We start from the raw sequence: 27,023 nt of genomic DNA, 5'->3' as shown, positions 1-27,023 counted from the left end.
CAGGGAACTCTGGGAAATGTAGTTCTGTGAAAGGACTCCTTGGCACTCCTAACGAACCACAGGTCCCAGGATGCTCTGGGGGAAGCCATAGACAGGGGTCACCAAACTTTTTCAGCAGGAGAAATCCCTCTTCCCAGGGAACTATGGGAAATGTAGTTCTGTGAAAGGACGCCTTGGCACTCCTAACGAACCACAGGTCCCAGGATGCTCTGGGGGAAGCCACAGACAGGGGTCAGCAAACTTTTTCAGCAGGAGAAATCCCTCTTCCCAGGGAACTCTGGGAAATGTAGTTCTGTGAAAGGACTCCTTGGCACTCCTAACGAACCACAGGTCCCAGGATGCTCTGGGGGAAGCCACAGACAGGGGTCAGCAAACTTTTTCAGCAGGAGAAATCCCTCTTCCCAGGGAACTATGGGAAATGTAGTTCTGTGAAAGGACGCCTTGGCACTCCTAACGAACCACAGGTCCCAGGATGCTCTGGGGGAAGCCACAGACAGGGGTCAGCAAACTTTTTCAGCAGGAGAAATCCCTCTTCCCAGGGAACTCTGGGAAATGTAGTTCTGTGAAAGGACTCCTTGGCGCTCATAACGAACCACAGGTCCCAGGATGCTCTGGGGGAAGCCATAGACAGGGGTCAGCAAACTTTTTCAGCAGGGGGCCGGTCCACTGTCCCTCAGACCTTGTGGGACTATATTTTGGGGAAAAAATATGAATTCCTATGCCCCACAAATAACCCAGAGATGCATTTTAAATAAAAGGACACATTCTACTCATGTAAAAACACGCTGATTCCCGGATTGAGAAGGCGATTGGGCTGGATCCGGCCCCTGGGCCTTAGTTTGCCTACCCATGGCTTAACGTGTCAGAATGCTGCTTTCACATGCGTCCCTCAGACGGGGACTGAGAACAAGCCAAATGCCAGCTTCCTTCAAAAAGCCACGGTGTCTGCCATCCGAATATAGTTGATAAGAACGGATCTCTCTTCCCAGGGAACTCTGGGAACATGGAGACTTGAGGAGGTTGAAGCAGGCAGGAGGTAGTTCTGGCTGAGACTGGTGGGGCACTGCCTCGTTTTATGTACAGTGGTACCTCGGGTTAAGTACTTAATTCGTTCCGGAGGTCTGTTCTTAACCTGAAACTGTTCTTAACCGGAGGCACCACTTTAGCTAATGGAGCCTCCTGCTGCTGCCACGCCGCCGGAGCACAATTTCTGTTCTCATCCTGAAGCAAAGTTCTTAACCTATTTTGATTTGATCTGTTTTATTACAAACACATATTTGTTCTTCCAAGGAGCTCACGATTCTTCCCCTTTAATCCTCACAACAACCCTGCGAGGTAGACTAAGTTGAGAAGCAGTGACCGGCCCTGAGGCCGCCCAGCGAGCGGATTTGAACCCTGACCTCTCCTGGGCCCTGGTCTAACCGTTGCGGCCCCCCGGTCTCCGTTGGTGGGACGCCTGATCCTGTTCAGGCAGGAGCTGTACAATTTCTCAACATCTTGCAAACATTTCAGGAAGATGCTGGCGTCCACCCAAAAGACGAGGACCTCAGGTTGACCTTTGCGGTATGGCGCTCAGCAGTTCCCTCTTTCGCAGACCGGGAAATCGGAACCACGCCGCCACGGACTGGCTCCTTGTGTGGCAAGGCCACCGGCCATTTCTGCCCCTCGGTGGCTTCCTGTTCCTCGCCCTGCCGTGCAAATCCACACCTGCCCTGCTGATCCTTCTGACAGGCCCAGTTTCCTGGAGCAGGGCAGGGTTGTGGGCGCCTCGTTCCTTGAAGCCACGAGGGCCCTTTCCTCGATTCTTCTTCCCACCCCGTGGCCTGCTGGAGAGGTCTGTGCCGTCTGCTTGGCTGGGCTCCACGAAGAATGCGCCTTCCTCTCCAAAGAGTGCTAGTGAAAGCACAAATTCTGCCACTCCCTCGAGCAGGGACAGCTCCTCCCAACACCTACCCCAAAGAGGAAGCAAAGTGGAAAGCCAGCTGGAGGAGGAGAAAATATCTCAGCTCGTTCGGTGCATCTCGGAGCCGTTCGCCTGCGCTGTCCGACTGCCCCAGCCGGTGTGGCCCACCCTGCCTTCTTGATCGGGGCGGCCAGAGACGGGTGAGCACCCTGGGGAGGCCTGGGGGTGGGAGGGAAAGCCACTTAGCCCCCTCCCCAAACTTGGGCAAACTCTCCAGCATCATTGCAGCCCAATTTATAGAGGGCACCGGTCTCCACCTGGCTGAAAAGGCAGGGAAGCTCTGTAGACCCTCTCTGTTCTCAGGGGGTCCTGCCTCTGTGTCCCCAGCGTAGCCTCTCAGAGCTTGCAATGCACCAAGGCTGCTTTTGAGCCTGGTCTTTAGGGGGTTTCCCCTCTCTCTGTCATCTTTTCTCCTCGCCTCGATCACCTGCTTTCTTTTTCTGTCCCAGTTGCCAAAAGGTCTCAGGCGTGGAGGGAAGGCTCCTTGCAAAAAGAGCAGCCACAGCCCATGCAATATTCTAGTCCTCATCGTGGCAGCTAAACCCACTGGCCAGACTGTGCGTGTGTGTGTTTGGAAAATGCAAAAAAGAGGCTTAGAACCACAGGTTTGTATAAGCGAAGACTGGTGATCGGCGGGGCAGTGTGGTGCAGTGGTTAGAGCGTTGGACCGGGACCTGAGAGGCCAGGCTTCAGATCTCCACTGGGCCATGAAGCTCGCTGGGTGGCCTGGGGCCAGTCGCTGCCTCTCAGCCGAACCTACCTCACAGGGTAGTTGCGGGCATTAATTGAGGAGGGAGGAAACCGTGGATGCTGCTGTTGAATTCCTTAGAGAGAGAAAAGGGATGTGAATGCCATAAGTAAATAATACTCACCCTTTTAGCCGTTCAGTGTTTCCCCCGTCAAGGCTCAAGACCACAAGATGTTTTGCTCGCGGCGTGTTGACATTGTCCGACGATGCAAAGGCTCCATTCTAAGCTGCAGTAATTCAGAGCCGTTTAAGCACCACGGCATTCTAGCCAGGCTGCTTTTATTGCAGGCAGAAATAGAAAAAGTGAAACCTTTCCCCGTACGGCCTGTGTCTCAGAATAGTGCCTTGCGTGGCGCAGCTGGGAAAGGGCAGAGCTTTGCGCTTGAGGATGTGTTGATACATCAGTGCTGCTTGCTCTCGTTTTTTCTATTCTTAGGAAAGTTTGGCTCTCCACATTTCTGCACTTGTTTGGGACTCGTCCGGGAGAAAGGCATCAGTGTTACAGTGTAAATTTCTCCAAATATACCACCTTTCAAAATGCATTATTTATTTACTTCATGCAATTGATTATGCCGCTTGATTGTAAAACAAACAAACCCTCAAAGAGGTTTGCAAAAAAAGGATAAAGCAATAATAATAATAATAAGAAGAAGAAGAATTAACAACCATGATTTAGGATTTGGGGAAAGTTAATAAGCTAAAAACTGGTGAAGGCTCGCACCAACTTTCTAAATATCTATGTGTTTGTATCTCGTTTCCCCTAAATTTTTGCATTTCCCCTGTAATATAATGTGCTTTGTATATGTTATCTTCTACAATATGAGCACATATACCCTTACCAGATGTGTTTTTGTACTTGGTGGGAGAACTGCTTTGCAAAGTTCAGAGAGCTTTTCAAGAACGGCTGCATTGCTTCAGAGAAAGAAAAAAAAGAAGTTTAGCTTTAAATGGGAACTGAATTGAATTCATCCTTCCTCCCTCCTTGCAGAGTCATCCCATGCATGTTTACTCTGAGCAAAGGGCTTGCCCCGAACTAAGGGCTTATAGCTCAGTTGGTTAGAGCGTGGTGCTGATAATGCCTGGGTTGCAGGTTCGATCCCCAGACGGGACAGCTGCATATTTCTGCATTGCATGGAGTAGGACTAGATGACTGTCAGGGTCCCTTCCAACTCTTATGAGCTCTCCCTGTCTCTGGAGCTTTTCCTGCGAAAACCCGCTCTTTAATGCTAAAGCACAACAAACGGCGATTTGGGCTTTCTGTGTATTGCTGTTTGTTCCGATTCTGCAGTAAAGAGCAGATTTCTGCAGGGAAAGCTCTGGAGCTAAAAAAACCAAAACAAAATGAAAGAGAAGTCTGATGTGGAGCTTTAAAACACAGACCACGCCTGGAAAATGTGGAGGAAACGTACCTGCGGACGAGCCCCAAGCCCTCCCTCCTGCTCCCTCCCTCCTGGGAAGCATGCTTAAGATTTTGGCGTGAAAAGGTGCTTAGAACACATCCGCTCCAGAACCCTCATTCTTGTAATTCAGGCCAGGACTGGTTCAGATATGGCTCACTTGCCAGAAGTTGAGTGTCAGAAGATTTGGGACAGTTTAAAAAGGTGCTTCTTCAGGCAGCGCAGAGTTAGACTATGGAACTCCCTGCCACAGGGATGGCAGCCGACCCGGGTGGCTTTAAAAAGAGGATTCGCCAGACTCATGAAGGAGAGGGGCATTGATGGTTCCTAGCAATGATAATAATAATAATAATAATAATAATAATAATAATAATAATAATAATAATACAGCCACAATGGCTCTGCCCTGCTTCCACGGTCAGAGGCAGCAATGCCATCTGAAACTACAGAAGGGGGAAAGTGTTGTTCTTGTGATCGCATCCTGCATCTGGGTTCCCCTATAGGGCATCTGCTTGTCCACTGTGAGAGCAGGAGGCTAGACCAGGTAGGCCACTGGCCTGATCCTGGCAAAGGCTTCAGAAAGCAGAATTGTTGCCAGCTCCTGTTACCAGTACAGTGGTGCCTCGCAAGACGAAAAGAATCTGTTCTGTGATTCCCTTCGTCTAGCGGTTTTTTCGTCTTGCGAAGCAAGCCCATTGACGGATTAGCGGATTAGCGCTATTAGCGGCTTTTAGCGGCTTATCTGCTGATCGGATCAGCTGATAAGCGGCTTAGCGGCTTAGAAAAGGGGGGGGAGGGAAAAAAGCCAGCAGGAACTCGCAAGACATTTTCGTCTTGCGAAGCAAGCCCATAGGAGATTCGTTTTGCAAAGCACCTCCAAAACGGAAAACTCTTTCGTCTAGCGAGTTTTCCGTCTTGCGAGGCATTCGTCTTGCGGGGCACCACTGTACTGAACTAACAGTCTGCATCAGTGCTGGGCACTTTTCCATGTTCCTGTGCAAACGGCAAAGTTAAAAATAAAACGGCGGGTTCCAGTCTTGACATCCGCCCCCAGGTTAGGAATGTGTGGCATTTTGCTTCCTGGAAAAACCTGCCTGGCTTCCCACCCTTTCCCTTTCTCTTTCCCAAGGACCTCGAAGATGAGGCTGAAGGTATTCTGGAAGGTGAAGGAGCGCTGGAAGAGATTTGAGGGCGCCCACAGAGTCCTCTGCGCCAGCAGCGCTCCAGGAGCAGGTGATTGGTCTCTGGTAACGTCCCTGTGGTGGGAAAAACAGCCTGGAGCCCTAAGGCAGGGGTCAGCAAACTTTTTCAGCAGGAGAAATCCCTCTTCCCAGGGAACTCTGGGAAATGTAGTTCTGTGAAAGGACTCCTTGGCACTCCTAACAAACCACAGGTCCCAGGATGCTCTGGGGGAAGCCACAGGCAGGGGTCAGCAAACTTTTTCAGCAGGGGGCCGGTCCACTGTCCCTCAGACCTTGTGGGGGGCCGGACTATATTTTGGGGGGAAAAATGAACAAATTCCTATGCTCCACAGATAACCCAGAGATGCATTTTAAATAAAAGGACACATTCTACTCATGTAAAAACACGCTGATTCCCGGACCGTCCGCAGGCCGGATTGAGAAGGCGATTGGGCCGGATCCGCCCCCTGGGCCTTAGTTTGCCTACTCATACACTAAGGCAGGGTCAGCAAACGTTTTCAGCAGGGGGCTGGTCCACTGTCCCTCAGACCTTGTGGGGGGGCAGACTGTATTTGGGGGGCGGGGAATGAACGAATTCCTATGCCCTACAAATAACCCAGAGATGCATATTAAATAAAAGCACACATTCTACTCATGGAAAAACATGCTGATTCACCGACCATCTGCGGGCCAGATTGAGAAGTCAATTGGGCCACATCCGGCCCCCAGGCCTTAGTTTGCCTACCCATGCCCTGAGGAATTATCTTGGCCTGGCGGTCCACACACACCCAGGACAATTGTGTACTTAATCTAAGCATCCACCATTCCCCCGGCAGACGCCTGTGACAGCTGTGTGGCAGGCGGAAATCCAACAGGGGAAGCCCCTCCCCTTGCCACACCTCCACGTGGGGAAAAGGCTGGTTCAGGCCTCTCGGAGACTCGCCAGGTTGCTGAGGATAGGAGCCGCCGGCCGTGCAAAGTTGTGCCCACCTCTTTGGGGTGTGTGTTGCCTGCTCTGCATTTGTGCAGCCATGTGCACCGCACGGTTTGCATAATATGTGCAGCGAGGCCCTGCGCATCAAAGCGTTTGGTGGAAACCACCCCCTGAGTTCGAATTCATCCCCGGTGGGAGCCACGACAGCTCTAGCATGGGGAAGCAGCGATAAAATAGGATGTGGGTGTTGTAAACAAAATCTGCCCTTCTTCCCTTATGGGGTATCCAAGAGCCCGTATAGAGTCCTTAAGTGGGTTCCCTATTGGTAGGAGAAAATAACAGAGGCCAACCAGAGAATATTGAGAAGCAAAGCAGCTAGTAAGCCTGATCTTTATTAAAGCTATTGCAATAGGGTGCTCCCCTCACACGCAGGAGGAGGACCCAGAACCAAGGTGTGCCTGCCCTTATTTTAATTTTAAATTCCCTGCCCTGGAGCTCTAGACCACCCCTCCATATATCATACATACATCGCAGAAGGGGTGTAACTCAAAACCACCCCCCACAAACATCATACCTACATCACAGAAAAGGTGGTCTACAACAGAAATTTGAATGTTGTTGTTTTTCTTGTCTGGCAGGTTATCTGATAATGCCTTATCTGATTGCCTTTAATGGGAGTCTGGCCATTCTTTCGAAATGGTAATTTACAGTGGTACCTCAGGTTACAGATGCTTCAGGTTACAGACTCCGCTAACCCAAAAATATTACCTCGTGTTAAGAACTTTGCTTCAGGATGAGAACAGAAATCGTGCTCTGGCGGCAGCAAGAGGCCCCATTAGCTAAAGTGGACAGTTTCAGGTTAAGAACGGACCTCCAGAACGAATTTTCACCTCCTCCCTCCTTGCAGAGAAACATTTGGTCAGTTTGGGAGTCAAAATGGTTTCAGGGCTGTTTTTCTGTGCTGCTTCAGACATGCGGTCCACACATCTATGTAGGTGCTTGGCTGGCACATCTATGAACCTTTATTATATATATAAGACCTTAAATTTCTTATAATCCTGGGTCACGGTGTCAGGATGGCAGCTGCCTGCCTGGAGGTTTCTCATTTGCAAACATTTGGCCCCGTGTTCCGTGGAACATTCCAGCGCCCCTTCTCCTCTCCTGCCCCGAATCAATAAATCCAGTGTCTGCCTGAAGCGAGAAATGGCCAGCAAGCTGCCAAGGAGATTTAAACAAACATTTTCCTGTCTCCGTAGCGTACGATGCCGCCCGGTGGGAAACGGAGGCTTTCTTGAGGAGGAGGAGGCCTCTGAATGGCGCCCGCCGATGTTCTGGATTCCCTGCTGGCTTTCTGGGGGCCCAAGGAAGGGCCCCCGCTTCCCTGGAGAATCACACCCATCTCCAGAAAGAGCTGCAGGTAACTCTTCCGTCCTTTCAGCAGAAAGCAGGATCTTAAAATTTGGGCAGCTGCTGTGGGAGACTTCTGCGATGTGCCATTTTGACCGTCAGTCTAATCCCACAGTCTTAGGGGGGTGCTGCGTCCGACCCCCGCATGTGGCTGTGCAGCCTCCTTCAAAGAGGATACAGTGCTACCTCGGGTTACATACGCTTCAGGTTACAGACGCTTCAGGTTACAGACTCCACTAACCCAGAAATATTACCTCGGGTTCAGAACTTTGCTTCAGGATGAGAACAGAAATTGCGCGGTGGTAGCAGCGGGAGGCCCCATTAGCTAAAGTGGTACTTCAGGTTAAGAACAGTTTCAGGTTAAGTACGGACCTCCAGAACGAATTAAGTTCTTAACCCGAGGTACCACTATTTTAAAGCCATCAGAAGACAGGCCACCGTTGGAAAGCTGTCTCTGTCTGAAGAGCTGCCAGATCCGTTTTGAAGATAATGAATATCACTAATCATTAAAAACTTCCTTGTACAGGCGTACCTTGGAAGACAAACAGCTCAGTTCTCGGACGTTTTGGCTCCCGAGCGCCGCAAACCTGAAAGTGACTGTTCCGGTTGGCAAACTATTTTTGGAAGCTGAACGTCCGACGGGGCTTCTGATTGGCTGCAGGAGCTTCGGGCAGCTAACCGGAAGCCACGCTTTGGTTTTGGAAGTTGAACGGACTTCCAGAACGGATTCTGTTTGACTTCCGAGGTACGACTGTACAGGGCTGCCTTTAGAGGTCCTCTAAACGTCAGATAGTTGTTTATTTCCTTGACATCTGCTGGGAGGGCGTTCCACAGGGAAGGTGCCACCACCGAGAAGGCCCTCTGCCTGGTTCCCTGCAACCTCACTTCTCGCAGGGAGGGAACAGCCAAAAGACCCTCGGAGCTGGACCTCAGGGCTGAACGATGGGGGTGGAGATGCTCTTTTCAATATATAGGGCCGAAGCCCTTTAGGGTTTTAAAGGTCAGCACCATAAACCCTCAGACGTAGAGGATGGGTGGGTTGGCCATAAAGCTCTGTCTCGCAAATAGAAGCTTCTAGAGAACTTGTGCCTCAGGCTAAAGAATTTGCAGCACCCAGCTGTCTCCACCCTGTCCTGGTTTGCACCACCCCATTAAGGAATGTTAAGCTCACACTGGTTTCACGTGTGACCCTCTGTCAGCAAAGGCTGGACCATTAGAGAAACGGGGCTATGATCCAGCCTGCCTTCTTACAACCAGCTTCCTCCAGCCTTAGTCTTTTCGTTGCTCCTTGGGGAGGAAGAGGACGGGGTCGAATCTAGATTTAGTTGGCTCCACCGCCCGTTGCCTCTGGCTCCCCCTGCTGTTGGTCTTCCCTGCCTCTGGCCCAGCCATCTCCATGGGAGTTAAAGGTAAATGTAAAGGGACCCCTGACCATTAGGTCCAGTCCTGGCCGACTCTGGGGTTGTGGCACTCATCTTGTTTTATTGGCCAAGGGAGCCGGCATACAGCTTCTGGGTCATGTGGCCAGCATGACTGAGCCGCCTCTGGCGAGCCAGAGCAGCGCACGGAAACGCCGTTTACCTTCCCGCCGGGTTGGTACCTATTTATCTACTTGCACTTTGGCGTGCTTTCGAACTGCTAGGTTGGCAGGAGCAGGGACCGAGCAACAGGAGCTCACCCCGTCACGGGGATTCGAACCGCCGACCTTCTGATCAGCAAGTCCTAGGCTCTGTGGTTTAACCCACAGCGCCACCCGCGGCCCCCTCTATTTCTTCACCCCTCGCTGATAACCTCTGGCCCACATGACGCAGAGGGGCTATCTCTGGCAGATCTACTGCAGCCACCTCCCAGTTTCCACCGAAAGCATCTTGTTCGTCCACTCCCTCATACCTCCCTCTGGACTTAACCTTTAGCCCACGAAGGATCAAGAGGAGAGCCACTACAGGAGACGGCCAGCCGAGTCCAGCAGCGAAGAAGGAACCCTAATGGCTTCGTACAAGGTCCAAGTGGCAACTGGGACGTTCTGGGGCTCAGGGACCTTCGATACTGTCTCCATCACCCTGGTGGGCTCGAGGGGCAGCAGCCGCAAGCAGACGCTGAACAACACGGGAAAGGACTTCGCCCCGGGAGCGGTGAGTGGATCTTCAGAGGTGGACTTGGGGGGGGGGGGAGGCAGGGACTTTGCAGGGCCTGAGGAAGTCGTCTCTCCACTGTAATTCTTTTTATATATGTAAATAATTTTTATTCGTTTTCCATTTAACAATATATAACCACATCATTATTATCTGAAGGAGCGTCTCCGCCCCCATCGTTCTGCCCGGACACTGAGGTCCAGCGCTGAGGGCCTTCTGGCGGTTCCCTCACAGCGAGAAGCCAAGTTACAGGGAACCGGGCAGAGGGCCTTCTCGGTGGTGGCACCTGCCCTGTGGAACGCCCTCCCACCAGATGTCAAAGAGAACAACAACTACCAGACTTTTAGAAGACATCTGAAGGCAGTCCTGTTTAGGGAAGCTTTTAATGTTTAATAGGTTATTGTATTTTAAGGTTCTGTTGGAAGCCGCCCAGAGTGGCTGGGGAAACCCAGCTAGATGGGTGGGGTATAAATAATAAATTATTATTATTATTATTATTATTATTATTATTATTATTATTATTCACTTTACCTCTCTGGCTCTCTAGAGCAGAGGTTGGCAAGGTTTACCTCGCCTGGGCTGGCTCACTCCGTCTGTGAGCCGGATTGCACTCACGATTTCCGGTGTCTCTGTCTGCACGCGATTTCTGGCACCACATAAGCAAATCCCCGCGGGGACTCACCGAGCAGGCGGCTCAGTTTGGGGGCGGCTCGTGGGCCAGTTAAACGACCCCCGTGGGTCGCTTGTGGCCCTTGGGCCTTTGGTTGCTGACCCCTGCTTTAGAGCCTGTCCACTTCCTTCCCTCCCGCCTCATAGATTTCAGAATTAACCTTTATATCATAGCATTCTATACGTTTTCCAATTCTAATTACACTCATTACAAAATACCTCAGAATTTAAATAAACATAAAAAGGAAGAAATTTTCTCATTACAAGTCTCCAGACAACCCTGCTAGTGATGTTAATTGCTTACAATGTTCTTTCAAATATCGTATAAATTTACTCCAGTCCTTTTGGAATACTTGATCATGCCAGTTTCGGATTTTTCCTGTCAAATTCGCCAGTTCTGCAAAGTCCATTATCTTCATCTGCCACTCCGCTTTCGTTGGTCCTTCTTATTGTTTCCGTTTAGAATTCCACCTTTCAGTCTTTTCCTTTCTTTTTTCTCTGCCCATTTTTAGCGATATAATACAGTCCAATAATCAACTGCTACGTTATTTAAAATCCCTCTCTTTTAACTCTCAATTCCCCACGTTGCTGTTTGAGTCAGTGGGACAGATGTAAAAACGGCAGTACTTTCTTTAAAATCTCCTTTTTCCACTGAGCCTTGTGCCTTTTCTTCTGTGCAGCAGTCATGTACAGTGAGAGTAATTCCCACGGTTTTCCTATCTGGCCCCCTGGGGTCTGATCTCCAATATCTAGTTGGCAGGCTTTAGTCTTATATATCCCCCATAGTTCAAAAGCCGATTAGCAAAAGTTAGGGGCTAAAACAAGCTGGAAACTTTACCGCTCCTCGAAGGCTTCTGGTTTTTTAACAAAAGTATTTTTGAACATTTTCTTTAACTCATTATCTATCATTTCCCAAAAACCCTTTACCTCTTTACAAGTCCACCACATGCGGTAAAAGATACCTTCCTTTTCTTTGCATTTCCAACACTCCTTAGCTCTTGCAAGTTTTAGCAAGTTTTGATGGTGTTAAATACCATCTGTACATCATTTCCATGACATTTTATTTAAGTGCACTACATGCAGTAAACACCTTCCTTCCACAACCTCCCCCAAGATTCTAGCTGAATATTATATCCAAAATCTTTAGCCCATTGTATCATCACCCCTTTAACCTCTTCATCTTTAGTATGCCTTACCAATAATAGTTTATACTATAGTTTAATGATAGTTTAAATGCAAGATGTATAAAACGTCTACACTGTAATTCTTGACTTGCAAAGCAGCAGGAGCATAGCTGTCAACGTTTCCCTTTTTTTAAGGGAAATCCCCTTATTCCGAATAGGATTCCTCGCAAGAAAAGGGAAACGTTGACAGCTATGAGCCTTGACTCTTCCTGCCTCTCACTTCACATTCCATGTGAGGTGTTCGGCTGGAGGGGTTTGCTTTGACTAAAACAGCCCCACGGCCAAAATTGAGGGAGGCCACATGGGCCAAAAATAGGCCCACGGACCAGAGCTGCTTTAACAGATCCATAATCAAACAGGTGAAGTCCTGCTTCCTAGTGTCGTGGCGAATCAGCGGCTGCCCCTTTTCTTTCCGCAGGTGGATGAATACAAGGTGCCCAGCGATGGGGAGCTGGGCCCGATTCTGCTGGTCCAGCTCCACAAGGAACCGTACCTCTTCTTCCCCGAGGATAGCTGGTACTGCAACTTTGTCCAGCTCGTCACCCCACAGGGAGAGACGTACCGCTTCCCCTGCTACCAGTGGATCGAGGGGTACACGACCCTGGAGCTGAGAGAAGGGACAGGTGAGGTGCTGGTAGCATCCCTTCAAAGAAGCCCTTCGCTGGGACGGCGACGCAGGGCCAACTCTCCCAGGTCACCAAGTCCCTTCTGCTGGGAATCACAGAGATAGTGTCATCATCAATAATAATATTATTATTATTTATACCCCGCCCATCTGGCTGGGTTTCCCCAGCCATATCTATTAAACATTAAAAGCTTCCCTAAACAGGGCTGCCTTCAGATGCCTTCTAAAAGTCAGATAGTTGTTTATTTCCTTGACATCTGATGGGAGGGTGTTCCACAAGGCGGGCGCCACCACCCAGAAGGCCCTCTGCCTGGTTCCCTGTAACCTCACTTCTCGCAGGGAGGGAACCACCAGAAGGCCCTCGGCGCTGGACCTCAGTGTCCGGGCAGAACGATGGGGGTGGAGTTGCTCCTTCAGGTACACTGGGCCAAGGCCGTTTAGGGCTTTCAAGGTCAGCACCAACACTTTGAATTGTGCTCGGAAACGTACTGGGAGCCAATGAAGGTCTTTCAGGACTGGTGTTATATGGTCTCGGCGGCCACTCCCAGTCACCAGTCTAGCTGCCACATTCTGGATTAGTTGTCGTTTCCGGGTCACCTTCAACGGTAGCCCCACGTAGAGCACATTGCAGTAGATAACTAGAGCATGCACCACTCTGGCCAGACAGTCTGCGGGCAGGGAGGGTCTCATCCTGCATACCAGATGGAGCTGATAAACAGCTGCCCTGGACACAGAATTGACCTGCGCCTCCATGGACAGCTGTGAGTCCAGAATATGTATCGTATGTGAACTCTTGGAGGTGGCTGGCATCGGTCGGGCCACTTCCCTCCAGAAAATAATTCCAGACTGTGGCCCCAAAGACAGTGCTGGGGGGGCTGGGGGCATTTGAGCTCCTGGGAAGGTTCGTAACTCTGAGGAAGAGTATTGCTTTGCATACAGAAGGTCTGAAGTCCAGCCACTGAGACGCCAAATATTGGGAGGGGTCAAACACTATAAAAACCCCTAAGTCTGTTGTAAATACAGTGGTACCTTGGTTTACGAACTTAATCTGTTCCGGAAGTCTGTTCTTAAACCAAAGCATTCTTAAACCGGAAGTCTGTTCTTAAACCAAAGTATTCTTAAACCAGGTTTGTCTTCCTGATTTGATCGTGCCTTGTCATACGGGGCTGCAGTTGGAGATCTGGATCTATGCATTTAAATGAACCTCCCACCTTCCTCTTATCCACTAGGCAGTTAGGGGATATGGGCCACAAATGTAGTCCCGCCGACGTCTCATTGTGTTCGTTCTTCTTGACCAGTCTGCTTCTGAGTATGTCTAGTCTATCCAAGATTTCGATTTGAGCTGAGGGCTGCAATGACCAGAAACGGTTTATTAAGGTGTATTCTTCCGCAGAAACGGAGTCCTCGCTGTCTCTTGTAGGAGGCTGAATATCATGGCGGGATGTATCTTTCATTTTTAAAATTGGTGGATCTTGTTTGTGATGGTCCGGCTGGCTCATTTGGGATCTGTTTTGTTGTTTAGGTTTTTTCCCTTTTTGATCCTCTGTTCCTAGCATCGTATCACCCCTGGGAGCCACAAGGGGAGCTATTGGTCTTAAACCAAGGTGAAGTGAAGGCATGAGGTGGGAGTTGGTAATGCAGGTGAGCTGTGCACAGGCAAGCTGCCAGCTAGCTCTGCCGAGGCTCTTTTTATTAGCACAATATGCAAAACCAGTCAGATACATTTTGGACTGTGACCTTTACATATCTTCCAGTCCCGAGATCAAGGGGTGGTACAAAGTTATTCTGCACCTGTTTCCACCGCGTCACTCTCCTCTTGCACAATGTATGACGAAGCAGACAAATGTCACAGACAGGGCACGGCAGACCACTAAGAGAGCAAAGGTTAGATAGAGGGCATGATGTTCAGACAGCTGTGGCTTTGTCTGTGGGTGGAAATGTGCTCCACACCCGGTGGTCATTCCTTCAGCAAGGCGTGCTTTCCCATAGCAGTGGGCGACTCAATTTACAAAAATTTACAACAGGAAGCGGAACGTGTTCTTATTCCAAGGCAAAGTTCGCAAACCAAAACACCTCCTTCCGGGTTTACAGCATTCTTAATCCAAGTTGTTCATAAACTAAGCTGTTCTTAAACCAAGGTACCACTATAAAACTCAGGACCTGGGAGGAGATGAAGTCCGGCCATTTATTGATCCGTCAGGGTATGTTCCGCCAAGTCCCGACCCCCTCCTCATGGCAAGAGGGGGTATTTATAACTTTTTTTACAAAGCATTCTAATTTCATCCAGTCACGTACATTGTTGCCTCATTCAAGTTGTGAGATGCGTTTCAGGTTAGTACGCTTGCGCAATGAGCATCGGCTGTTTCTGCTGACGCAGCTTTGATTCCCACCCATGGCCTCCGCACTGTTGCAAAAGCCCCTGTGGTTTATGGGAACCTGCGTTCTGTGTAGCCATTTGCGTTCTGTTGTGTGCTGTGTTCCTTCTTGTAGCAACTTACATTCCAGCTTTGTGCTATATATTGTGATTTACGTATTAGCTGTATTTCTGCCCCGAACTTGCAGAATCAACAGTTTCTTAAGGCAGCAGTTTCTTAAAGCCACTACCATAATTTCCCTATTAGCCGCACACTCAGGGTTTCACAAGGGGCACACATATTGTGGCCCTTTGTGCCACCCCCACACCGCTAGGGCTGGGAATGTTCCCCCGCCTAAAACCTTGGGGAACAAAGTTTGCCGGGCTGTGTTGTTGACAGTACTGAGCGAGGCAGAGCGATGGTTTTGACCAGTGCCAGATTTACGTATAAGCTAAACGAGCTATAGCTTGGGGCCCCACTCTCTTGGGGCCCCCCAAAAAAATTAAAGGAAAAAAATGTATGTATATTTCCAAAATATAAGATAAAAAACAAATAAAATAAAACCTACATACAGCAACAGTGTTCTGTGTTGTGTAGGCTCCTATGATGTAAGTCACGGGCCCCGCCTGCTAGCCTGCTCCCTAAAATATCACTGGTTTGCTCCTTTCTATATATAGGGTGCCTACATTCTGCATGGACGGGTTGCAGGGCAACATGGGCAAATGGCTTGAGATCCCCTTTAGGTCCATCAATGAGCATATAGCATATATTCAACACAAAAAACAGCGACAATTTGTTGTTGACAAAGGACAGCTGGACATATAAAAGGCCCCATTACCTTCAGTAGCTTAGGGTCTCATCAAACCTAAATCCAACCCTGGTCTTCACTTGGTGCAAGGGAGCTTTCTGTTGTTTCTGCGCACCGTTTACATTTCCCACAATGCCATGGGATGAGAGAGCAACTCTGGGCCAAAATTAAAAGGGCGGCAAGACCCAGGTCTGCTCAGAATGACACCCGTCTTGCCCATTGCAAGGTGGTTCTTTTAAAATGGGATTCAGAAGTACAGTGGTACCTCGGAACTCGAACGTAATCCGTTCCGGATGACCATTTGACTACCGAAATGTTCGACTTCTGAGGCGCAGCTTGACAGCTAGGTTTTTGAACAGAGGAAACCGCATTGGACGTTTGTGTTCCGAGGAATTTTCAAAAACCGGAGCACTTACACCCTGGTTTTCGGTGTCTAAACGGAGCCATTCGAGTTCCGAGGTACCACTGTTGTAAACAAAAATTGCTCTTTTTCGCTTATGGGGTATCCAAGAGCCCATATAGAGTCCTTACATAGGTTCCCTATTGGTAGGAGAAGATAACAGAGGCCAACCAGAGAATATTGAGAAGCAAAGCAGCTAGTAAGCCTGATCTTTATTGATCTGTTGCAACAGGGTGCTCCCCTCACACGCAGGAGAGAGGAGGGACCCAGAAAAATGGCGCACAAGGCCTTATAAAGACTTTTGAAATTGACACCCTGTAGATCAAGACCACCCCCAGAAACATCATACATACATCACAGAAGGGTGTAACCTAAGACCACCCCTCAGATACATCATACCTACATCACAGAAAAGGCGGTCTTAAAACAGAAATTTGAATGTTGTTTTTCTCTTGTCCTTGTTTATCTCCTGATACTTGATTGGATTTCCTGGGTAGCCTGTCCAGTCTTTTGTAATGATGAATACTTAGTTCCTGGGTCATGTCACAGGCTCACACCCTATTCATATCTTAAATGTGCCCTTAAGACAGGATTTGTGAGGAAAGAGACAATGGGGAGGCTTTTCCACTTTCCTTTGACCTTGCAGAGAAAACATTTGCTGAGTTTAGGAATCAAAATGGTTCCAGGTCGGTCTTCCTGTGGTGATCTATGTACGTGCTTGGTTGGTACGCTTATGAACATTGCCATATATCTAAGACCTCAAAATTCCTATTACACCACAAGTGAGCGAGAAGACTAAAGATTTTATTCTAAACAGCAAGCAATATATGCGTACCAAGCGAGCACTTCAACCTGCCACTTGGAAGCTCATAATAATAATAATAATAATAATAATAATAATAATAATAATATATTATTTATACCCCGCCCATCTGGCTGGGTTTCCCCAGCCACTCTGGGCGGCTTCCAAAAGAATATTAAAATACTGTGATACATCAAACATTAAAAGCTTCCCTAAACATGGCTGCCTTCAGATGTCTTCTAAAAGTCTGGTAGTTGTTGTTCTCTTTGACATCTGGTGGGAGGGCGTTCCACAGGGCGGGTGCCACTACTGAGAAGGCCCTCTACCTGGTTCCCTGTAACTTGGCTTCTCGCAGTGAGGGAATCGCTAGAAGGCCCTCAGTGCTGGACCTCAGTGTCCAGGTAGAACGATGGGGGTGGAGACGCTCCTTCAGGTATACTGGACCGAGGCCGTTTAGGGCTTTCAAGGTACTGGGAGCCAATGTAGGTCTTTCAAGACCGGTGTTATATGGTCTCGGCGGCCGCTCCCAGTCACCAGTCTGGCTGCTGCATTCTGGATTAGTTGTAGTTTCCGGGTCACCTTCAAAGGTAGCCCCACGTAGAGCGCATTGCAGTAGTCCAAGCGGGTGATAACCAGAGCATGCACCACTCTGGCCAGACAGTCTGCGGGCAGGGAGGGTCTCAGCCTGCGTACCAGATGGAGCTGGTACACAGCTGCCCTGGACACGGATTTAACCTGTGCCTCCATGGACAGCTGTGAGTCCAAAATGACTCCCCGGCTGCGCACCTGGTCCTTCAGGGGCACAGTTACCCCATTCAGGACCAGGGAATCCTCCACACCTGCCCGCCTCCTGTCCCCCAGAAACAGTACTTCTGTATTGTCAGGATTCAATCTCAATCTGTTAGCCGCCATCCATCCTCCAACCGCCTCCAGACACTCACACAGGACCATCACCGCCTTCACTGGTTCTGATTTAAAAGAGAGGTAGAGTTGGGTATCATCCGCATACTGATGAACACCCAGCCCAAACCCCCTGATGATCTCTCCCAGCGGCGAAGTGACTCTCCCAGGTTGCCTCAGTTTGCATGGCCCCGCGGCTGATCAGTCCATACACGAGCTCCTCAAAAACTCTCCCTGCAACCGATTTATAGATTGCTAGCCTGTGTGGCTTGCCCGACTGGTTGCCTGCAATTACTGGCTACATGCCGATTATTTATTAGCCACCCCGCCCAATGCCTCACTTTCTAACTCCTCGGGGACGAGGTCTCTTTGGCGGCCCCAATAAAATATTTCAGAAAATATTTCAAAAGTTTATGGGCTTTGCCATTCAAATGGTGTGTATGTTCTATATCATGGGATTATATGGGGCAGGGCTTACCTGCTCCCCCCCCTCCAATATTTTATTGAAGTTGGCACCCCTGCCAACTTTTCCAGAACCACCCCGCGAACATGTTTTGCATATCAATTCCGAATTTTCCATTGCCGTAACCTGCTCTGGGACCTGTTGGCGAAGGGCGGGTCAGAATTTTAATAATCATAGTCAAATGAGGCTGTCGCTGCTCAGAGCCGCCTAAGACTTACCGTATTTTTTGCTCTATAAGACTCACTTTTTCCCTCCTAAAAAGTAAGGGGAAATGTGTGTGCGTCTTATGGAGCGAATGCAGGCTGCGCAGCTATCCCAGAAGCCAGAACAGCAAGAGGGATTGATGCTTTCGCTGCACAGCGATCCCTCTTGCTGTTCTGGCTTCTGAGATTCAGAATATTTTTCTTCTTGTTTTCCTCCTCCAAAAACTAGGTGCGTCTTGTGGTCTGGTGCGTCTTATAGAGCGAAAAATACGGTACTCAGTCATTGGCATTCGTAGCTCCCCGTTCTTCCACAGCGGTGTATCTGGCTCTTCCCCCCCCCCCCGCCCGCCTGTTTTTATCTTGGCTTAGGCCAAGAGAGGGTGTTTGGCCCAAGGGGGCCCAGTGAAATTTATGGCTGAGCAGGATTTGAACCCTGACCTCGCAGGCCCTTGTCTGCTAAGCCACCCTCTCTCTCCAGTGGAAAGTTTTCATGTTCCAAATGCTAATGTATTTTTAAACAACAGCGCTCCGTTTTCTCTCTCCTTCCAGCCAAACTGGTTTGTGACGATGACGGAAACCAGTTGCTTTTGCACCACCGGGCAGAGGAGGTGAAGGCGAGACAGGAGGCGTACAGGTGAGGAGATCTTGCCTTCAGAGCTGTAGCTGTACCTATTTTGGGTGCAGAAGGTGCCTGGTTAAATTCCCAGGCGGTGCTGGAAGAGATACCTTGGAAAGCCACTATTGTCAGCCAGTGTGGGCAAAATTGAGCTCAGTGCACCAATGACCCAACGCTGTAGAGAGCAGCTTCTCCTAAATATTTATTTTGTTTTTTAAAAACATTTTTTATTGGTTTTTCCATGTATACATCCTCTAACAATATTTCTCTAACAATTTTCCATATCCCCCCCTCCTCCCCTGGACTTCCCTCGTATTCCCATTTTGTTTTATTTCCATAACCCAGCCAGATGGGCGGGGTATAAATAATAAATTATTATAAATTATTATTATTATTATTATTATTATTATTATTATTATTACTCAACCTGCGTGTTGTTTCCCAAAAATTTCCCAATACATACAGTCTTACTTTTTGTTATACAGTGGTACCTTGGGTTACATATGCTTCAGGTTACATACGTTTCAGGTTACAGACTCCCCTAACCCAGAAATATTACCTCGGGTTAAGAACTTTGCTTCAGGATGAGAACAGAAATCGTGTGGTGGCAGCAGGAGGCCCCATTAGCTAAAGTGGTGCTTCAGGTTAAGAACAGTTTCAGGTTAAGAACGGACATCCGGAACAAATTAAGTACTTAACCCGAGGTACCACTGTATACAATTGTGTATGTTTATTCAAACCCTGCCAACGAGTCCAATTCATTATGTTGCCTCTTCATATATGTTGCAAATGGTTCCCATTCTCTTTTAAAGTCTTTGCTGTCCTTTTTAATGTAATTTATCTGTTCATTTTGCCGGTTCTGCATATTCTGTAAGTTTCTCTTGCCATTGTTCTTTCGTTGGTATTTCTTTTGTCTTCCAAGCTTTTTGCTAATATAATTCTTGCCGTTGCTGTTGCATACATAAATGCTTCTCCTAAATACTTGTATCCGTTTCGCTTCCCTTCTCCTGACATGCAATGAGTCATTCGTTGCTGCTGCATGTCAGCCAAATTGGTGGAAATATTTCCCAGTGAAATAGGGCTTGCCGATCAGAAGGTTGGCGGTTCGAATCCCCGCTCCCGTTGCTGGGTCCCCTGTTGCTTGGTCCCAGCTCCTGCCAACCTAGCAGTTCGAAAGCACATCAAAGTACAAGTAGATCAATAGGTACCACTCTGGTGGGAAGGTAAACGGCGTTTCCGTGCGCTGCTCTGGTTCGCCAGAAGCAGCTTAGTCCTGCTGGCCACATGACCCGGAAGCTGTACGCCGGCTCCCTCGGCCAGTAAAGCGAGATGAGCGCCGCAACCCCAGAGTTGGCCACGACTGGACCTAATGGTCAGGGGTCCCTTTACCTTTACCTTTTTATTCAGTAATAATAATGTTATTATTTATACCCCACCCACCTGAGTTGCCCCAGCCACACAATAAAACATTAAACATTAAACAACTTCCCTATACAGGGCTGCCTTCAGATGTCTTCTAAAGGTTGTATAAGTTACTAATCTACCGGTTGATCGTGAGCTGTCCCTGTTCGATCCTGGTTGATCATGTGATCTCCATCGATTGATTTCCCCCCCCCCCAAAAAAAAAACTCAACAACTCTGGTCAATCCAATGGGTAGATCACTGCCGGTTTATTTATAGTGGGAGTAGATCGCAGTCTCTTGGAAGTTGGACACCCCTGTCCTAAGGGAAAGCTGGACATTCCAAGATCAATTCAAAAGCCAGGACGACTTCAATAAATCCGGAACTGCCTCTGGAAAACAGGGACACTTGGAGGGGGTTTGCTGTTGTAGAGGGTATCTCGTCTTCTGCTGTTTCGCATGAACCCACTACAAGAAGATTAGTGGGAAATCAAACTTCATCCTCAATGAGGCCTAGGAGCCTGCGCAGAGCGGTAGCTAACTCCTCCAGCCTGGGTAAAGCTAGGCCAAGTGCTAGATATTTAGTTGATAATGCATATATTACCAGGGGATAGAAAACCAGGGTGGAGGGGAAATGGAGGCCTAATGACTGGAATGGTGAGCAGGAACTCCCCACGCTGCAACAATTTGTTGCAGACGCCATGCCTTTATTTCGAACGGAGGGGTGCTTCAACACAGGGTCTCTCACCTGCATTCTGAAGCAGCAGAAACCAGATGTGAGAGATTTTAAAACAAACAAACACTTTCCCAATTTTCCCAATTTTTCACAGTCAATAGCCTTGCGGCTACTGTTGCGTATAAATATAATGTCTCGTCTTCTTCCTTTAGACTTCCTGGTACTATTCCCAATAAATTGGAAAATTGGAAAAGTGGTATTATACCGACAAAAATAGAGTGGCTTGCCAAATTATTGGAGTACTACAATATATCCAAAACAATGGGAGAAATTGGAAGGATCTCAAAAGAGAAGATAGACAGGGACTGGAAGGTGTTTAAAGGATACAGTGGTGCCCCGCAAGATGAATGCCTCGCAAGATGGAAAACCCGCTAGACGAAAGGGTTTTCCGTTTTGGAGGTGCTTCGCAAAACGAATTTCCTATGGGCTTGCTTCGCAAGACGAAAATGTCTTGCGAGTTCCTGCGGGGTTTTTTTCCTTTCCCCCCCTTTCCCAAGCCGCTAAGCTGCTTATCAGCTGATCTTAAGCCGCTAAGCCGCTTATCAGCTGATCCGCTAAGCCCACTAAGCCGCTAATAGCGCTAATCCGCTAAGCCGCTAATGGGCTTGCTTCGCAAGACGAAAAAACCGCAAGACGAAGAGACTCGCGGAACGGATTCTTTTCGTCTTGCGAGGCACCACTGTACTTGCAAAACCATATTGAAAAATCAGAACTCTTATTAGAATAAACAAGTTCCGTTTTAAATACTGGAATACTAAATAAGATGGATAACGATGTGTAATAGAAAAAGAAGCATGAAATTAGGTTAAAGGTGTGTGAAAAAAAGTAATAGAAGTGGAAAGAAATTGCAATTGAGTAGATTGGAAGTCTAACACAAAGGTGGGGTGAGGGGTGATGGATGGTGATAGGAATTATTTGTGGGATTGAATGTTAGTATGTTTGAACATTTTTAAGGATTGTATGAAATGTATGTTTGTATATTCGCAATATGTGTGTATTAATGCTGAATTATTTTAACAATAAAAACTTTTCCAAAAAAATTAATAAAACAAACAAACTTCTCCCCATTGAAATCTTGATTTTAAAAACCAGGTGGGCAGAATTTGCGCCGGGGATGCCTCATTGCCTGGCTGTGGAGAACATTGAGGAGCTGAACACCAACGTGAAGTTTTCTTTTACCAAGCTCAGCACTTTTCTCCTGCGGTCAAAGCTCACGTGAGTCCCGAAAGCCGAGAAAAGCCAGCATTGATTTTGATTTTGAATTGATTTTAGAATGTTGTGTTACTTTTATTGTTCTTAGCCGCTCTGAGCCCTGCTTCGGCTGGGGAGGGCGAAATATAAATAATAATAATAAATTATTTATTTATTTGGCAGTCAGGATCTGGCCAGCTCTCTATCTATCTTGACTTTTGGGTGTCGAACAAGCTGGTCTGCTCCCTTTCGGGTCCTAAGCTGCGATGCTTTGCCACACACTGGAATCGGTGAACAGGGGTTATCGCCATTGCTATCGGTCCTTTTGCAACCGAGGCAAGAGCAGGGAGGGGAATTTTTCCGAGCCTGAGGGCCACTTCCAGTCTTCAGCAACATTCCGAGGGCCGCAGGCCAGTGGGCGGGCAGGTCCAGAAGTAAAATTGGAATTGCAGCAACCAATGCGCCCCTCACTTCTTTGCAAAACAGGATAGCGGCTGCAGTCAGAGGCAGAAATGCATCCCGAATTTTCCAGGGCAGTGGCCCTAATAATGTACGCAAACATTAAAAGTGTGCATAAGAATGACTGGCAATAGCACACACAAAATGCATTATATTGGAGGGAACTGTGTTTTGTTTTGTTTTGTTTTGTTTTGTTTTGTTTTGTTTTGTTTTAAAAAGAGTTCATTATGCATTTAAAAATTGCTTGTTGCATTTATATTCCACCTTCACCTCCACGGAGCTCAGAATGGACTGTGTGGTTATTCTCCCCCTCCTCATCTATGACCCTTATGTTTCCCTCCCCTTATGCTTTTGACTTTTAAAATGAGGCTGTATTTTAAATAACATTTTAACCTGTATTTTAAATTGGGTTGGTTTTTTTCCTTATTATGTTTTTACTGAAATTTTATTGGTGTTAGCCGCCCTGAGCCTGGCCCTGGTGGGGAGGTCGGGGTATAAATAAAATTTATTATTATTATTATTATTATTATTATTATTATTATTATTATTATTATTAGAGTAGAGCATGCACCGCCAGAGTGGTGCATGCTCTAGTTATCTGCCGCTTGCATTATTGCAATGCGCTCTATGTCGGGCTACCTTTGAAGGTGACCTGGAAACTACAACTAATCCAGAATGCGGCAGCTAGACTGGTGACTGGGGGTGGCCGCCGAGACCATATAACACCCGTCTTGAAAGACCTACACTGGCTCCCAGGACGTTTCTGAGCCCAAGTCAAAGTGTTGGTGCTGACCTTTAAAGCCCTAAACGGCCTCAGTCCAGTATACCCGAAGGAGCGTCTCCACCCCCATCATTCTGCCCGGACACTGAGGTCCAGCGCCGAGGGTCTTCTGGCGGTTCCCTCGCTGCAAGAAGCCAAGTTACAGGGAACAAGGCAGAGGGCCTTCTCGGTGGTGGCACCCGCCCTGTGGAACGCCCTCCCACCAGATGTCAAAGAGAAAAATAACTACCAAACTTTTAGAAGACATCTGAAGGCAGCCCTGTTTAGGGAAGCTTTTAATGTTGAATAGGTTATTGTATTTTAGTGTTTTGTTGGAAGCCGCCCAGATGGGCGGGGTTTAAATATATTATTATTATTATTATTATTATTATTATTATTATTATTATTATTATTATTATTATTATTTAATTCCCACAGCAACCCTGTGAGATAGGCTAGGCTGAGAGAGGCAGTGACTGGCCCAAGCTTACACCCAGTGAACTTCACAGCCTTGTAGGGATCCGAACCCTGGTTTCCCAGGTCCCGGTCTTGACACCATTGCACTACACTGAACGTTGAATTTTTTGTTGAATTTTCACGAGAGGAAACCAAAAACGGACAGGCCTTTGAGGGCAGGAGTCCGGGGCACCACTCAGCAGAATGAAAACAACCCTCCTCTCCCCCCCAAAAAAAATAACACCCGGCAGGGCTGTCTTACCGCATTTTGAAGTCATGTGATGCAACAATGCACGTGGGCCGTCTCCTGCACCGAAGGGGGTTGGACTAGATGAGTCCTGGGGGTCCCTTCCAACTCTGCAATTTAAGTCCAAAGTCCGAAAACACTTCACTGGCCGTCACTGTGCAAACAGGCATGCTGTGCCACTTTGCCAGCGAGATCCCTGCCCCAAGGTCTCTTTCGCAAGGGGACGTGATCTAAGATAGCAGCCCCCCTTTCCAGTTCTACCAGCAAGACAAGGTGGTAATCTGCAATGCCGAAAGGAAAGGATTGCCGTTTGAGGGCCAGCCACATTCCTAGTAAGCTGATCTCCAGCTGCCCCCATTCCCCTGTTGTTAATTGTTTGCTATGAAGCAGCAAATAATTGCTATGAAGCATGTTAACGGAGAAATCCGAGGGCTCCCTTGGACAAAACAACAAGGACCCCAGCCAGGAATACCAGAGCAAAACAGCAGCCGGTAGGCTTGGTCTTTATTGAAGACTGTTGCGACAGGACTCCCACCTGCCACAAGGTGGAACAAGATGGAAGCCCCGAACAAGAGAGGACCCAAACTTTTATTAGCTGCTAATCCCCATGTTGGGACGCGGGTGGCGCTGTGGGTTAAACCACAGGACTTGCCAATCAGAAGGTCGGCGGTTCAAATCCCTGTGACGGGGTGAGCTCCCGTTGCTTGGTCCCTGCTCCTGCCCACCTAGCAGTTCAAAAACACGTCAAATTGCAAGTAGATAAATAGGTACTGCTCCGGCGGGAAGGTAAACGGCGTTTCCGTGCGCTGCTCTGGTTTGCCAGAAGTGGCTTAGTCATGCTGGCCACATGACCCAGAAGCTGTACGCCGGCTCCCTCGGCCAGTAAACCGAGATGAGCGCCGCAACCCCAGAGTCGGTCACGACTGGACCTAATGGTCAGGGGTCCCTTTACCTAATCCCCATGTTACACCCCCCCCCAACTACATCATGGTTACATCATGAAAGGGGAGGTCTGGTGGCCGTAATCTGAGCATCCTGGACCCTGCCCCATGGTTCCCCTTGCCCTCCACCAAACACCCATCAAGTGGAACAAAAAAGATCTTTACATTTCCCTGTTTCCCAGCCAAGTTAATCACACCCTTTTGTCTTCATCTGGGTTTGTTATTTCTGGAATGGCTACCTGTCTGGCACTCAGGTATCAGGATGCCAGGGATTATCACTCAAGCAGAGGGGCTGCTGAGTAGCTGAGCTCATGTGTCTATATGAATTTCTGAAGTTTTCCCAGTGAGCCAGTACAGAGATACATTGATCAGTGAATTGTTACATTTGGTATCGTGCAGCAAAGGCCCTTTGAATAGATAGGAAGAAATTGTGATGGGGTGTTTTGTGGGGACAAATCACAAGAGTCACAAAAGTGATTGTGCTGATTTTGGTAGTGGGCTGCGTGCTCATGATATCTGCTGGAGGGGCAACCCCCCCCCCCCACCTATACATAAATTCCTGCAACAAGCAGCAGCTGTTAACACTCAGATCCATGGTCCTCAGCTATCGCCCATTCTTCTCTCCCTGCCTCCTTCTCCCCACACCACACGGGGTTGGACTAGATGACCCTCCGGTGTCCCTTCCGACTCTTACGATTCTGTGATTCCTTTAGACTGATGGAGGTGAAGCTGAAGGGGTTCATGGACTGCCAGGAGTCTTGGAAGAAAATGGAAGACATCCGGAAGGTTTTCTGGTTCAACAAGACCCCCGTTTCCGGTAGGTGCCTCTTTGCACGTGCACAAGCACTATCAAATACTACGTTCTTAGAAACGATCGAAGCCATTTGACCAGGATAGAACAGGCACATTTGAAGGAGGAGCAGTCAGGATCATTGGGACGTGGGACTCTGCTGTGTACCATGGGTCCCTTTAATATTGTCAACGTTGACTGGCAGCTACACTCCAGGTTTTCAGGCACAGGAAATACCAGGCCCCTAATGGAAATGCCGTTAAGGGACACGGGTGGCTCTGTGGGTTAATCCACAGAGCCTAGGACTTGCTGATCAGAAGGTCGGCGGTTCGAATCCCCGCAACAGGGTGAGCTCCCGTTGCTCGGTCCAGGCTCCTGCCAACCTAGCAGTTCGAAAGCACCTCAAAGCGCAAGTAGATAAATAGGTACCGCTCTGGCGGGAAGGTAAACGGTGTTTCCGTGCGCTGCTCTGGTTCGCCAGAAGCGGCTTAGTCATGCTGGCCACATGACCCAGAAGCTGTACGCCGGCTCCCTCGGCCAATAAAGCGAGATGAGCGCCGCAACCCCAGAGTTGTCCGCGACTGGACCTAATGGTCAGGGGTCCCTTTACCTTTAGTGGAAATGCCGCTAGGGACTGAACTTGGGACCTTCAGTGTGCAAAGGAGATGCCACAGCCCTTCCCCGCCTTGCAGCTTTCTACAGGCCAAAATTCAACAGGTATAGCCTTTCCAGGAAAGGAGCTAGATTGAAGTGGGAAGCTACCTCTCCCAGATTCAGACCTAGCGTGTCACTGATACAAGTACATGAGCCCTGCAAGGTTAAAAAAAGTTCAAACATAGTCCAGGGGTTCCTGTTCCTCAGAAGGCTTCTGGGCAGAGTTGAGGAGGAAACAGGATCCTGCCAAATATTGCCCAGTACGTCCAGTGCTGCAGGCGGTATGCTGCAAATCGCAAACAGGCAGAGTGTTGTTGTGCTCAACTTTCGGGCTTCCCATCTGCTTGGACGCTGGGCGAACAGGATGCCGGACTAGGTGAGTCTCTGGGCCTGATCCAGCAGCTAGGCTCTTCTGTCACAAACTGGTTGGACGCAGAGGAGTGCTGGGGGTCACCAGCTGCCCAAGGGAAGATGGTTCAGAGCCAAGGGGGTGGGACAACGTTGAGTGGTCAGAGGGAGAAGAGGGAGCAGACTGGGAAGAGATGAAGTTGGAAGCTGAAGAGGCAACAGGGCACCGTGAGCGGGAAGGGGCTGTGGCAGAGA

The 27,023-nt window shown here is 48.6% G+C and overlaps 1 protein-coding gene across 2 annotated transcripts in view; it reads left to right on the top strand.

The window, feature by feature from the left end:
* Positions 1–1,740: 1,740 nt before the first annotated feature.
* The window catches only part of LOC310692084 (polyunsaturated fatty acid lipoxygenase ALOX15B-like), a 45,263-nt gene continuing 19,980 nt past the window's right edge, over positions 1,741–27,023 (top strand). The window contains exons 1-8 of one of the 2 annotated variants that reach the window (XM_083472604.1): positions 1,741–2,103; positions 5,238–5,341; positions 7,480–7,640; positions 9,544–9,762; positions 12,034–12,238; positions 18,720–18,804; positions 22,015–22,137; positions 25,690–25,793. In XM_083472604.1, the coding sequence (XP_083328730.1) occupies positions 5,248–5,341; positions 7,480–7,640; positions 9,544–9,762; positions 12,034–12,238; positions 18,720–18,804; positions 22,015–22,137; positions 25,690–25,793 (991 nt within the window). In that variant the 5' untranslated portion in view covers positions 1,741–2,103; positions 5,238–5,247. Of the gene's footprint in view, positions 2,104–5,154; positions 5,342–7,479; positions 7,641–9,543; positions 9,763–12,033; positions 12,239–18,719; positions 18,805–22,014; positions 22,138–25,689; positions 25,794–27,023 lie in introns of those variants that run through there. The other variant, XM_083472605.1, reaches the window with a different exon arrangement.

This window comes from Podarcis liolepis (genome assembly GCF_965112155.1).
Source record: "Podarcis liolepis genome assembly, chromosome: 13".
NCBI classification, from domain to species: Eukaryota; Metazoa; Chordata; class Lepidosauria; order Squamata; family Lacertidae; genus Podarcis; species Podarcis liolepis.
The sequence above is the reverse complement of the archived record's forward strand: the minus strand, read 5'-3'. Positions and strand labels throughout refer to the sequence as shown.